At 43.0% G+C, this 14,620-nt stretch overlaps 1 protein-coding gene across 6 annotated transcripts in view; it reads left to right on the top strand.

Moving 5' to 3' along the window:
* Positions 1-14,620, top strand: part of CXADR (CXADR Ig-like cell adhesion molecule) — a 67,098-nt gene that overhangs the window by 26,403 nt on the left and 26,075 nt on the right. For all 6 annotated transcript variants that reach the window (XM_069550138.1, XM_069550148.1, XM_069550167.1 and 3 more), the window contains exons 3-4: positions 4,431-4,635; positions 13,823-13,978. In XM_069550138.1, coding sequence (XP_069406239.1) covers positions 4,431-4,635; positions 13,823-13,978 — 361 coding nt within the window. The remainder of the gene's footprint in view (positions 1-4,430; positions 4,636-13,822; positions 13,979-14,620) is intronic.

Below are 14,620 nucleotides of genomic sequence, written 5' to 3'. Positions count from 1 at the left end.
TAAACTGGAAAATTCTGAAAGAGATGGGAATACCAGACCACCTGACCTGCCTCTTGAGAAATCTGTATGCAGGTCAGGAAGCAACAGTTAGAACTGGACATGGAACAACAGACTGGTTCCAAATAGGAAAAGGAGTACGTCAAGGCTGTATATTGTCACCCTGCTTATTTAACTTCTATGCAGAGTACATCATGAGAAACAATGGACTGGAAGAAACACAAGCTGGAATCAAGATTGCCGGGAGAAATATCAATAACCTCAGATATGCAGATGACACCATCCTTATGGCAGAAAGTGAAGAGGAGCTAAAAAGCCTCTTGATGAAAGTGAAAAAGGAAAGCGAAAAAGTTGGCTTAAAGCTCAACATTCAGAAAATGAAGATCATGGCATCCGGTCACATCACTCCATGGGAAATAGATGGGGAAACAGTAGAAACAGACTTTATTTTGGGGGGCTCCAAAATCACTGCAGATGGTGACTGCAGCCATGAAATTAAAAGACGCTTACTCCTTGGAAGAAAAGTTATGACCAACCTAGATAGTATATTCAAAAGCAGAGACATTACTTTGCCAACAAATGTCTGTCTAGTCAAGGCTATGGGTTTTCCTGTGGTCATGTATGGATATGAGAGTTGGACTGTGAAGAAGGCTGAGTGCCGAAGAATTGATGGTTTTGAACTGTGGTGTTGGAGAAGACTCTTGAGAATCCCTTGGACTGCAAGGAGATCCAACCAGTCCATTCTGAAGGAGTTCAGCCCTAGGATTTTTTTGGAAGGACTGATGCTGAAGCTGAAGCTCCAGTACTTTGGTCACCTGATGTGAAGAGTTGACTCATTGGAAAAGACTCTGATGCTGGGAGGGATTGGGGGCAGGAGGAGAAGGGGACGACCGAGGATGAGATGGCTGGATGGCATCACTGACTCGATGGATGTGAGTCTCAGTGAACTCCGGGAGATGGTGATGGACAGGGAGGCCTGGGGTGCTGCGATTCATGGGGTCGCAAAGAGTCGGACACGACTGAGTGACTGAACTGAACAGTTCTCTCTCTCTCTCTCTCTCTCTATCTCTCTCTCTCTCTCTCTCTCTCTCTCTATATATATATATATATATATATATATATATATATTTGGAAGGGAAATTTTTACTTGTGGTTCATCTCAAAAAAAGGGATTATCCAGGCAGCAGTTAGTGGCTGAATCAGTGCAGTTAGGTAATTAATTGTTTTTGGCAAATACAAGTAGTGTGCCCATGTTGTTTTTGTGAAGGAAAAAATTAAGGTGCTTTCCTGAGTTGTAAGTGGCTGGGGCCACTCCCTCCAAGGATATATCTCTACCCTGATTCTGATATGAGAACTTCCTTCTCTCCCTGAAGGAAAAGAAATTGAGCCCAACTCCTCCTGTCTACTCAGCCCGGATACCCTGTCCCCCTCCCATCTTGCTCTTCATCCCTCCCCTCTTCCCATGGCAGTGCCAATACCCTGAACTCAGGCTTCTGCCTGAGCCCTGCACGCCCCTCATTCCTTTGCCAGTGAAGTGCCCACCTCCTTTAGAATCCAGGACTCTGGTTCCATGGTTGAGATGCGAGAATGGAGAGCACAGATCCTGGCTTAAGGCTCAGGGGTGAAGCCCTGTGACAAGGTGCCTCTTGAGATCAAAAAGGCCAGTGTGTCCTGGAGCCTTGTGTTTCCATTCAGGGAAGGAGAATCCAAGGACTTCTTTGTTAAGTGGGAGCCACTTAGTCACAAGCCACACAGTCCACAGGACTGAGAGACAAATGTGATAGTGGGTGCTGGGCTGAAGTGTCCATTTCTGGGTTAAGACACCTAGCCTCTAACCTAAAGCACAGTAAATAAGGCCAAAAGAAAGAAGAGTTAGGGAGAGATTGATGCATAGGAGGATGTGTGCATAGAATTACAACTGTATTATAATGCTTGCTAAATCCTTCTTGTAATATTTTTAAGCTAGCAGGTAGTGTGATGGGGGCCTGGGCTGGAGAAATTTCCCTCCTCATTCCCTGCATGATCTCTTTAATCAGCAGTTATGATGTACTCATTCACTTACCGTGTGCTGAGCTTTATATGCTTTATAAACCCTGGACAGGGTTTTATATACTTTAATTATATATACTTACTTAAGTTTTAAAACAACACCCCAGAATGAAGATCATTATACATTCGAGGAGGAGGAAAAGGAGGGCCCAGGAATTTGAAGGAACATGCCCAGGGTCACGTAGCTGGCAACAAACACAGCAGGGGTTTTGAGCCCAGATCTTTCCCGACTACTCCTCCCACCCCCCGTGGGAGGTGTTGACCCGTCTGGATTATCTTATACAGTATCATGTACTGCCTCCCATATTTCATAAGCCTCTGTTTCCTCATATGTAAACTAAGAACAGGTACACTTGCTTCTCAGGGTTGTGATAAGAATTTTCTGAAAATACTGTATGGTTTAGTGTTTTCTGAGTCTACAAGTCATACAGAAATGTTCATGTAGGCAGCCTGCAATGCCAGACCGGATGGATGTGGTTTCCATCGCAGCGGTATTGAGAGAGTTGGTCTGTGGCAGCCACTGCCTTCCGCACGGTTAAAACGTTAAATGTGGATCGTGCCTCCATCCCCATTGGGCTGTAAAGAGGAATCAAAATTGCCTGGTACATGTTACTTCTCCATTTCTTAGCTACTGTTTGTAAAATTGTTTTCATGAGAACATGACCACGTTAGTTTACAAAAATGACTGACCGTGAAGACATATTTGTCAGGCCCTCCTTGAAAGGCTGGGCTTCCACGTGGCTCAGTGGTAAAGAATCCGCCTGCCAATGCAGGAGACTCCAGTTCGATCCCTGGATCAGAAAGATCCCCTGGAGAAGGAGATGGCAATCCGCTCCAATATTCTTGACTGAGAAATCCCACGGACAGAGGATGCTGGCAGGCTGTGGTTCACGGGTTCACAAAGAGTCAGACACGACTTAGGGACTGACGACTAGGGCCTCCTAGAAAGGCGTGTGTGTATGTGTAAAAATGAGGGGTTCAAAGTATCATGGGTTGAACTTCCTGGCTTTTCACAACAAGAGAGTCCATGGGATAATACAGAGGAAGATACATTTAAGGAGTTCTCAGTACTGCTGTTGACAGGTGGATGTGGGCAGAGATGGAGCAAATAAAGTGATGGCTTATGTTTACAGAGCAAGTCAGCTGTGGACCCTTCAACTGCTTTTATTTACTTAGCAAGCTGATATTGAGTGCTTCCTCAGTGCTGACTCTTAATATGTAAGCAAAAGATCTTTAGTGAATTAGGAGCGGGGGCAACATGGTAGAGGAGGAGATGAAAGAAAACCCAAGTCTGTGCTCTGGAGAAATTCCTACACATAGTGCCGATTCCGATCTTACTGAACATACCAGATGAATGGTCTGCAGGATGTATGCTGTAGTTTTCTGATTATTATTTAAGTTTGGTACTATTGCTCTTTGGCCCTTGGGTCTCAGATGGGCCAGAATGAAGGACTTCATGAGTGAATAAAATGTATGAAGTATTTAAATTAATTTTCAGTTCAGTTCAGTCGTGAAGGGTCTTTGCTTTTAGTCTCTGAAAATTTATTGGAAGGTCCTGTTAACCAGGTTGGGCAGACACATCTTAACAGGTTTATGATTTTATCTGTTGTAGTCTGGAACCTTCAAGTGCCCCTAGCTTAGTATATTAAGATAAAAAAATGTCTTTGTTGTTGTTACTGTTCTTAAGTTCCACAGGTAAATTATCATAAGCCCTCTTTGGGGAGTAGTGGTGGTGGTTGATAACCTGATTGTATACAGTTGATTGGCATACTTCTTTCTCTGAGGCAGCTGAAAAACAGAGTGCATAAGAATTCACAAATCCACGCTCTTGTGGGTCTCACCGAATGGCTCGCATAGAGGACTGTATTATTTAATCATGTCGGGTCTTGGTTTCCCCATCTGTAATGACCGTGTGTTAAAATACTTAAGGATCATATTGGCCTCTTTCTGTTTTCTTGAGAGCTCGTTTGGAGATTCTAGTAGGAGAGCACAGCTACTCGTTAAACCCTTGACTGAAGACCGATCCTCCTCTATCGGGGATGGTCTTCATCTCCCACCGTGTGTGCAGCTTCAGGAGGGGCGCTCCTGGAGGGGCGCTCCTGGAGTGGTGAGGGAGGGAGGGGCTAATCTAGCCAGCCAGATCAGCTGAATCAGCCCCGGTGATCAGTGGGCTGACAGATGTTGCAAACAGGTCGCCCTCACATCCTCCTTCCATTTTCTTAACCTGTGGTTTGAATAGTTGTAGATTCCTCAGAATATTGTGTTCTTTTTTTGTTTTTTTTTGGATCCTTACAGTACTGTGGTGTATCTAGAACTCCTTTAACAAGACAGGGAGTTCACTTGCTTGCTTGTTTTCTCATTGTCTTATTTTGGCTTTCTATCAGATTATTTTATATTCCGGAGACAAAATTTATGATGACTACTATCAAGATCTGAAAGGACGAGTACATTTTACAAGTAATGATCTCAAATCTGGTGACGCTTCAATAAATGTGACAAATTTACAGTTGTCCGATATTGGCACATATCAGTGCAAAGTGAAAAAAGCTCCTGGTGTTGGAAATAAGAAGATTCAGCTGACAGTTCTTGGTAAGTTACTTATTAACAGGGTAAGGGATCACAGTACTGTAGTAGCAGCATTTACATGAGACAAAACTTAGAATTTTAGAGTAGTAAGTTTAAATATTTGACATACTGTCCTCAAATAGCATAAAACATAAAGCTGGCAATTTTTTTTAATAGAAAAAATAAGTGAACAGCTTCTTCGTGAAGTTCATGAAAGTATTTGATAGTAAATGAAGGAGGTCTGTGATATGGGAGATGAACCATAAGGCAGGGGTAGGGGATCCAGACTTTTTGCCTTGTTCTCAGGTTTGCCCTGGGAATTAAATAGAACATTTCCTGGGCCTCAGCCTACATTTTTGAAACATAAAAATAATAATCATTAAATCTCTATGCAGTCTCATTCAGCTCAAAATTGTGACGTGTGCTTTAAGCTTTATCAAACCGCATGTCCCAAGGAATAAATGAGATTTCTATGACAGCTAATTGGAGTATTTAGAGTAGAGCAGATGGAATATGGTAGCTGGAATATTGAATTGGGGTAAGGCTATTAGACCTCGGACAGTCCTTTAACTTCTCTGAGCATTATGATCTTTTCATCCTTAAAAGTAAGGAGGCTAGACAGATGGCCGCTAGGATGTAGCTCTCCAGGACAGTTAAGAAGGAGAATAAGTACAGACTGCTTTGTGAACATCATAGACTGAAAAGTTTACTATCCTTCTCTAGATTCTGTGGTCATGCACAAGCACCCTTAAGCCCTGCAAACTGAGAAACTCTGAAAGGTATTGCTCAGAAATATACTTCTAAAATCTTGCTGTGGTAGCTTTGCCCAAAAGTACAATAGCTGCCATGTATAGAATCTCAATAGTCTGGCACTATTATATGACAGAAAATTCTCGTGTGACCTAAGGTGTCAGGTTTGGGGGATACTTGGGGACCCACTTTACAAAGGAAATGCTGACTGCTGAAATTGCCTTCCATATCCCTGGAAATAACTCATCTGCACAGTCTCCCTCACATCAACTTCTACCTTTTGTTCCTTTTAATTTAGAGAACTGAGCAGGGGTTAAGTGTCAGATTCCAGACTTATTTAGAGCAGGTCAGTTCAGTTCAGTCCAGTCGCTCAGTCATGGCCAACTCTGCGACACCATGAACCACAGCACGCCAGGCCTCCCTGTCCATCACCAACTCCTGGAGTCCACCCAAACTCAATGTCCATTGAGTCGGTGATGCCATCCAACCATCTTATCCTCTGTCGCCTCCTTCTCCTCCTGCCCTCAGTCTTTCCCAGCATCAGGGTCTTTTCAAATGAGTCAGCTCTTCATATCAGGTGGCCAAAGTATTTGAGTTTCAGCTTCAACATCAGTCCTTCCAATGAATATTCAGGACTGATTTCCTTTAAGATGGACTGGCTTGATCTCCTTGCTGTCCAAGGGACTCTCAAGGGTCTTCTCCAGCACCACAGTTCAAAAGCATCAATTCTTCAGCACTCAGCTTTCTTTATAGTCCAGCTCTCACATCCATACATGACTACTAGAAAAACCATAGCCTTGACTATATGGACCTTTGTTGGCAAAGTAATGTCTCTGCTTTTGAATATGCTATCTAGGTTGGTCATAACTTTCCTTCCAAGGGGTAAACGTCTTTTAATTTCATGGCTGCAGTCACCATCTGCAGTGATTTTGGAGCCCAGAAAAATAGCCGGTAGAGACTAATTTTTGTGCATCCCAGCAACAACTCCCAGGGTTGTTGTGGTTGATAAGGCAGTCTTCTGGCAACATCATCGAGGGCGTCCTGGTAAGAGGCACTCTATGCTGAGTGGAACTCATTCAGAATATGTCTGTGATATGAAAGCAAGTGAACCTAAAGAGGAACCGGGAAAGGCAATATGGTAACATTGGAAATTCTAGCCTTTTGTGTCTCCATTCAGCAAACGTGGAGTTGTCTTTCTTTTTTATAAATGTGGAAGCTGGTAAAAGTTTAATAACTTGTCTGAACTCATCCCAGACCGTGGCATACCTGAAATTATAACCCTGAGTGTATCTTCTTTCTGGCTTCCCTGGTGATTTCAGACAGTAAAGAATCTGCCTGCAGTGCAGGAGACATGGGTTGGATCCCTGGGTTGAGAAGATCCTTTGGAGGAGGGAATGGCAACCCACTCCAGTATTCTTGCCTGGAGAATTCCATGGACAGAGGAGCCTGGCGGGCTACAGTCACTGCTTTCCAGGAAGTGTTGAGTTAGGATATATATGGAATTTTAACTGGTTCCTGATATACCAAGCAGATTATACATGTTTGTCAGAATTATTTACTGTGGAGTCCCTCTTTGATGGGGGCAGGTACACTGGGAGGGATGTGATTGGCACATGTTCCCAAAAGAGATGTGGACAGATACTCTGTGTATCTGTGTGTGTGTGTGTATGTGTGTGAGAGAGAAAGATCTCGTAGCGGCTGTCATAGACTCTGGCCAGGCACACCCGAGGCAGCAGCCATGACTGTCGAGCAGGAGGGATGGCCTTTTACTTTAAACCTCACACCTCTGACATCTTCTTCCTCAGCCTGGATGGGTGGGAAGCGCTGACACTGTAACTCCTTTTGTTAGCTCTGTCTGGGATCACCATGGCAAGCAAGCTCTGGTGTCAAACCAAGGGGGGAGGGAGAGACTGAATGGGAGGTGAGGGGAGAGGGGACAGTGATGGCTGAAGGGGGAAGCAGGAATGACCTCTGACTGTGAGGATGACCTCTGACCTGGTGAGACTGTCTCAGAGCCAGAGGAGAATTTCTTCATCTCTCCTCCATGTTTTCAGATGAGTCAGGACCACTGTGGTAGAAAACACTAGAGGTTTCTCTCGAAAGTGAGAGCTGGATAGAAACTTAATTTGTTTGCTTTTTTCCTGCAAATACTGCTTAGGCAGTCTGGAGGAAAGATGAACAGGATGCCTTATAGAGACCAGACTGTCCAGTGGAGCTTTTGATTGCTTCACTCTCAGAGGCTCAGCCTGATACTTCACTTCAATTTGCTTGTCTGAAATCTGTAGATGCCACCATGGTGTCCCCATAGTAATGAAAGCTTGTTCAGGGACTTCCCTGGTGGTCTAGTGATTAGGACGCTGAGCTCCCAATGCAAGGGTTGCAGCTTCCATCTCTGGTTGGGGAAGTAAGAGCCACGTGGCACAGCCAAAAAGCAATTAAGAAAAAAAGAAAGCTTGTTCAGAGCCCTGGTTGCTGTACAGACATAAACGGGGATGACTGTTAGCTGCCGGGGTGTGAGGGGTAGCGTGTTGCTATCCCATGCTCTGTTGCTAGGGCCCGCCCTGCTCTTTCAGATGCACCAACTGTACATGTGGATGCAACTCAATAAAGAAGCTGGCCATGGGTGATGATGACAAGGGTTAGTATGGTGGCTGCTCACTGCCAGCACCTTCCCTGGGAACTCCAGAAAAACCTGTTCCTGGGCCCTTTTGGTGTAAATAGACTTGGCTATTTTGGTGTATATAGTGTACTCAGACTGCACCCGCACCACAAGAAGGACATGTGCAGGGATTCAGTCAACACTGGGATTTATTTGTTTTTTTTTTCACTTTTTATTCTGAAATAAATTTTAGTTTTACAGACAAGTTGCAAAACTAGCAGAAAGTTCATGAGAATGTACCCGTTACCTAATTTTTCCTAAGGATAACATTTTTCAAAATCATAATACAACTACTAAAACCAAGAAATTAGTATTGAAGCTATACTGTTAACTATGGGCCTAATTTGAACTTTACAGCTTCCCATTAATGCCCTTTTGTTCCTGGGTCAAGTCCAAGGTCCATGCTGAATTGATGTCCCCTCCAGTCTCCTCAAGTTAATGTCAAGGGGCATGTGTTGTTCTGTCTTATTGTTAACCATGATCACTTGGTCTAAATTTTATCTGATAGATTTTTCCATTATAAAATTACTAATTTTCCCTCTGGGATTGAAAAATACCTCCCCCCACCAAATCCCCAATACCAGCTCTTTGTATATAAAATAAAAGTTTGAAAACCTCAAAAAAAAATGCTAGCCCTTTGCATATATAAAAGTTTGAAAACTTCAATAATAATAACAAAAATAGTAGCTCTTTGTATATAAAATAAAAGTTTGAAAACTTAAAAAAAAATCCCAGTGGGGGAGCCACTTTGAGACTTTGCAAATATCCTTTCTCCTCAAACTTTTTGCCTATTGATTTTTACCATCTATGCATGGATTTCACCAGAAGTAGAGGTATTTTGAACCAAGCAAAAATACTATTCCTGGGTAGATGACATGGTGATAAAAGTATATTCTGTCCCAAATAGAGATTTAGAGTATTTTCTGTAGTCTGAGGTAGTGGCCCCTAGCTTGGAGGGATGATGATATAACACACAGATGGAACACAGCATTACTAAATTGGTGGGATGCCAACCAAGTGCAAGTTGAAAGTCATAGATCTTCAACTGAGAAGGATTATTTATTGGTTTTGTCACTGAACATGGTGACGGATGTTCTGAGGACAATGGCTGGGTATCCTGGAGCCCCAGACCAAAGAAATATTAGATGATAAAACTTGATATTTGTTCCCTTTCTGGTTTTATCTTTCAGTCCAGCAAGGTGTCACGGATTAAGAGTTAGTCTTCCCTATATTAGGATGGGTAAAATTATTATGGTTAGTGGTTGGGGTTGCCATGTAAAAGACTTGCACTTTCTCCTCCCTTTGGAAAGCAGGTAGGCACCTCTAGGCAGGGTTTCCCAGGTGTCACTAGTGGTAAAAAGCCCGCCTGCCAACACAGGAGACATCAGAGGCTCGAGTTCAGTCCTTGGGTTGGGAAGATCCCCTGGAGAGGATATGGGAACTCATTACAATATTCCTGCCTGGAGAATCCCATGGACAGAGGAGCCTGGTGGGCTACAGTCCATGGGGTTGCACAGAGTTGGACATGACTGAAGCAACTTAGCACACCTGCACTCCTAAGCAACACTCAGAACTAGCGTTGGTAAAATCTTGTTCTGTTGTGGATGGAGTATCTTGAAATCTCAAACTCAGTGGAACCCTGACTTCCTGAGCAGCCACTGTAAATAACTGCCCTTTATTGGATATATTTGGGAGGGGGACATTTTCAGTAGAAAAAAAGTTTAGGGTTAGAATGCTATATTACCAGTAGATGCTTGATGTCCAAAGCATTGCTTCAGTATCTCACTTACTGCTCGTCTGTGTAATAAAGTATTTATTGGTAGTTTGAAAAAACAGGGAACAAGACTCATTTTGTTGAAGACTCAGGATGAAATCAGAGAAGGCAATGGCACCCCACTCCAGCACTCTTGCCTGGCAAATTGCATGAATGGAGGAGCCTGGTAGGCTGCAGTCCATGGGGTCGCTAAGAGTCGGATACGACTGAGCGACTTCACTTTCACTTTTCACTTTCATGCATTGGAGAAGGAAATGGCAACCCGCTCCAGTGTTCTTGCTGGAGAATCCCATGGACAGGGGAGCCTGGTGGACTGCCATCTGTGGGGTCTCACAGAGTCGGACACGACTGAAGCGGCTTAGCAGCAGCAACAGCAGGATGAAGTAATTGTGCAAAGCTGATTCAAAAGTCCAAATGATATAGTGTCCAGGGAGACTGATAGATGTGAAAAAGAAACAGACTTGCTTAGGAAAATCAACAACACAGTTAAATGCATCTGTTGATCCTTATTAAAAAAGTGTGTATTGCAACAGAATAACAGACAAAGGGGAGAAATCCAATTAAATTTTAGAATTATCAAGAAATGTGTGAAGTGAGACCATGATCAACACCCTTAGTTAAAGAGGCCCCACTGGGTATGACAGACCCTGTCAGCCAGATTTGGAAAAACAGTTTGACATTTTCTTATAGAGTTAAACATTCACTAACCTGATTTGAAAAAGGAAAACATATACCAACACTTACAAGCAGCGTTGTTGTTTATAACGGTGCAAAACTGTTTAAAACCCATTCACATTTATTTTTAGTAGTGAAAAAATAAAAGCCCAACCGGAACTTGAAAGACTCAACAAAGAAAAAGCAGTCCTGCTATCTATCAGACTGGGAGGATGGCTGCAGACAGTCAGGTCGAGGGTCTATGGGAAGGTTGCTCTCCCAAGGGTGTGGAGCGTTGGTAAACTCTGGCCTATGGCTGTCTCCTCACTGTTGCCCCCAGAGACACCTGCACTACTCCTCCTGTCCTGGGGGCTCAGGTTGCTGGACTGTGCTCGTCTCCAGTTTAATCCCTGCTTCTCCTAATCCTGCCGCAGAAATGGCATCAGATTCAGAACTGGTCTCTGCTCTTGCAGACTGTTGCCTGAACCTTCAGACTCTCTCGCTGCCTTGTCCAGTGGCATGCCACCGCTTCTCATAGTGCCTGCTCACCAGTCCATCTGGTTCCCGTTGACTTCATACCTGCTCCTGGTCTAACTGGACTTTGGTAGTAACCCCTAGACAAAACCAGTGTTCATCAGTATCTGAATGAAAAAGCAAATTTATGTTACAGTCAATGGGATCCAACTCAACAATAAGAAAGAACAGATAACTGATATGTATACAACAACATGGATCAATTGGATCAATCTCAAAATGAAGAGGAATTAAAGAGCCTCTTGATGAGGATGAAAGGAGAATGAAAAAGCTAGTTTAAAACTCAACATGCCAAAAAACTAAGGTCATGGCATCCATTCCCATCACTTCATTTCAAATAGAAAGGGCAAATGGAAGCAGTGGCAGATTTTATTTTCTTGGGCTCCAAAATCACTGCAGACAGTGACTGCAGCCAGGAAATTAAGATACTTGCTCCCTGGAAGGAAAGTTATGACAAACCTAGACAGCATATTCAAAAGTAGAGACATTATTTTGCCAACAAAGGTCCATCTGGTCAAAGCTATAGTTTTTCCAGTAGTCATGTATGGATGTGAGAGTTGGACCATGAAGAAGCCTGAGCACCAAAGAATTGATGCTTTCAAATTGTGGTGCTGGAGAAGACTCTTTGAGAGTCCCTTGGACTGCAAGGGGATCAAACCGGTCAATCCTAAAAGAAGTCAACCCTGACTCCATTGGAAGGACTGATGCTGAAGCTGAAGCTCTAATACTTTGGCCACTGATGGAAAGAGCTGACTCAATGGAAAAGACTGATGCTAAGAAAGATTGAGGGCAGGAGGAAAAGGGGGCGACATAGTCTAAGATGGTTAGGTAGCATCACCAGCTCAATGGACATGAAATTGAGCAAACTCCGGAGATAGTGAACAACAGAGGAACCTGGCGTGCTGCAGTCCATGGGCTCACAAAGATTTGGACATGACTAAGCAACTGAGAAGCAACAACAGAAGTGTTACGACAAATAAAAGAAGCAAAAGTACATACTGTGTATTCCATTTATGTGACTCACAGAGAAGCAGAACCAACCTATAGCGATTATGCAGTTGAGCAAGAGGGTATGACCTGCCAAGGTGTTAACTAGTACTGAGGTGGGTTCCATGTAATGGAACTGTTAGCAGCCTCTCTAAACAGTACCCCAGAGAGACCTGGAGTATAACCTTACAACTGCCTTTTTATAACACTGCTCTCTGAGGGGCTTGGATTGCTTTAACCATGGAATGTAATTGGCCTTTGCTGCTCTTATGTGAGTTGTCCCTTTTATCAGCTTACCTTATCATAAACCCCCTGATTGTGGGCCAACAGAAGATTTAACAGTGCACACACACTCCAAGGGGACTACATACTCCTGGAAAACTATGCTACATGTCAAGCTCCAAGTAGAATAGGTTTAGGACTGGAGGGGAAGCATCCTTGGGTCTGAAGCAGCCCAGCCCGCATCATTCTTGCTTCTTTCGGATGTGCCCCAGGGAGGGGCACAGACCCGCATCTGAGCTGCTGCCTGGCCTCTTACGCAATGGCTGCTTGCCTAAGCTCATTCTCGCCTGTTCTAAGCTGGACGCAGCTAAGGAAACTGGCATTGGCTACCCGTTTTAGTCTTTCAGTCTTGTCTACTCCAAACCCAGGACCGCTGCTCTTGATATAGCAGTTTGCAACATGCTGTGTTTGTTTAAATCAACATTAGAAGACAGCCTTCTGAATGGGAGAAAATAATAGCAAATGAAAGAACTGACAACTAATCTCAAAAATATACAAGCAACTTATGCAGCTCAAGTCCAGAAAAATAAACGACCCAATCAAAAAATGGGCCAAAGAACTAAATAGACATTTCTCCAAAGACATACAGATGGCTAACAAACACATGAAAAGATGCTCAACATCACTCATTATTAGAGAAATGCAAATCAAAACCACAATGAGGTACCATTTCACACCAGTCAGAATGGCTGTGATCCAAAAGTCTACAAGCAATAAATGCTGGAGAGGGTGTAGAGAAAAGGGAACCCTCTTACACTGTTGGTGGGAATGCAAACTAGTACAGCCACTATGGAGAACAGTGTGGAGATTCCTTAAAAAATTGCAAATAGAACTGCCTTATGACCCAGCAATCCCATTGCTGGGCATACACACTGAGGAAATCAGAATTGAAAGAGGCACATGTACCCCAAGGTTCAGTGCAGCACTGTTTATCATAGCCAGGGCATGGAAACAACCTAGATGTCCATCAGCAGATGAATGGATAAGAAAGCTGTGGCACATATACACAATGGAGTATTACTCAGCCATTAAAAAGAAAACATTTGTATCAGTTCTAATGAAGTGGATGAAACTGGAGCCTATTATATAGAGTGAAGTAAGCCAGAAAGAAAAATACCAATACAGTATACTAACACATATATATGGAATTTAGAAAGATGGTAATGATAACCCTGTATGCAAGGCAGCAAAAGAGACACAGATGTTTAGAACGGACTTTTGGACTCTGAGGGAGAGGGAGAGGGTGGGATGATTTGGGAGAATGGCATTGAAACATGTATACCATCATGTAAGAAACAAATCGCCAGTCTGTGTTTGATACAGGATACAGGATGCTTGGGGCTGGTGCACGGGGATGATCCAGAGAGAGGATATGGGGTGGGAGGTGGGAGGGGTGTTCAGGATTGGGAACTCATGTACACCCATGATTGATTCATGTCAATGTATGGCAAAACCAATACAGTATTGTAAAGCAAAATAAAGTAAAAATAAAAATTAAAAAAAATAAATCAACATTAGAAACATACATTCCATTTTCCTGTATGAACTTATAACTTAATGTCTTTTCTTAGTTAAGCCTTCAGGTACACGATGTTACATTGATGGATCAGAAGAAATTGGAAATGACTTTAAACTCAAATGTGAACCAAAAGAAGGTTCACTCCCACTACAGTATGAATGGCAGAAGTTGTCCAACTCACAGAAACTGCCCACCTCGTGGTTACCAGGTACTGCTGATTATACACCTTGATTCTGTGCCATCGATTTGAACTTAAGCCTGGTAGGATTTGTACATGTATGTATAGATGTTTTAATCCCCAAAGCCTTCACTTTCCTAGACAGAGCAATCAGGATTCTAAGTGAATTAGTGTTTTATAATGACAACTTGGTGTCATGTATAAATGAAGAGACATTTTATAACTGTTTAGGGTATTATAATTGATTTCTTTGGTGTGTGTTTTTAATTACCGGTAATATTGATGGAAACTTCATTATCATAAGTTAGTGGCTAAGCTACAAGGAGAGATGGATCTTGAGTGTTTTGGCTCGATTCAGGTTGAAGATATGGTTATTTACACATGGCATGTCTATAAAACAAAAACAATAGCTGTGTGACTCTAACCACAGTGGTTCAAATTGTTTAAATCTGATCGCTCATCTGTGTGTTATAATTAATCTATTCAAACTGATTAACCCCCTCCACGCCCTGTCCTCTCTCCACCTCTGTCTTTTTCAGACTAAGAGGCTGAACAGTGGGACCCGTTTACTTTTCTGTTTCTTCTGTCTGGGGGGATGAGATACATTTTGCAGATCTTGCTGCTGCACCTAAGAGCTTTCATGTCACGGAGTATTCTTTTATAATCGGTGTG

Source organism: Ovis canadensis, chromosome 1 (genome assembly GCF_042477335.2).
Source record: "Ovis canadensis isolate MfBH-ARS-UI-01 breed Bighorn chromosome 1, ARS-UI_OviCan_v2, whole genome shotgun sequence".
NCBI lineage: Eukaryota > Metazoa > Chordata > Mammalia > Artiodactyla > Bovidae > Ovis > Ovis canadensis.
This window is presented reverse-complemented; position numbering and strand designations above follow the sequence as displayed.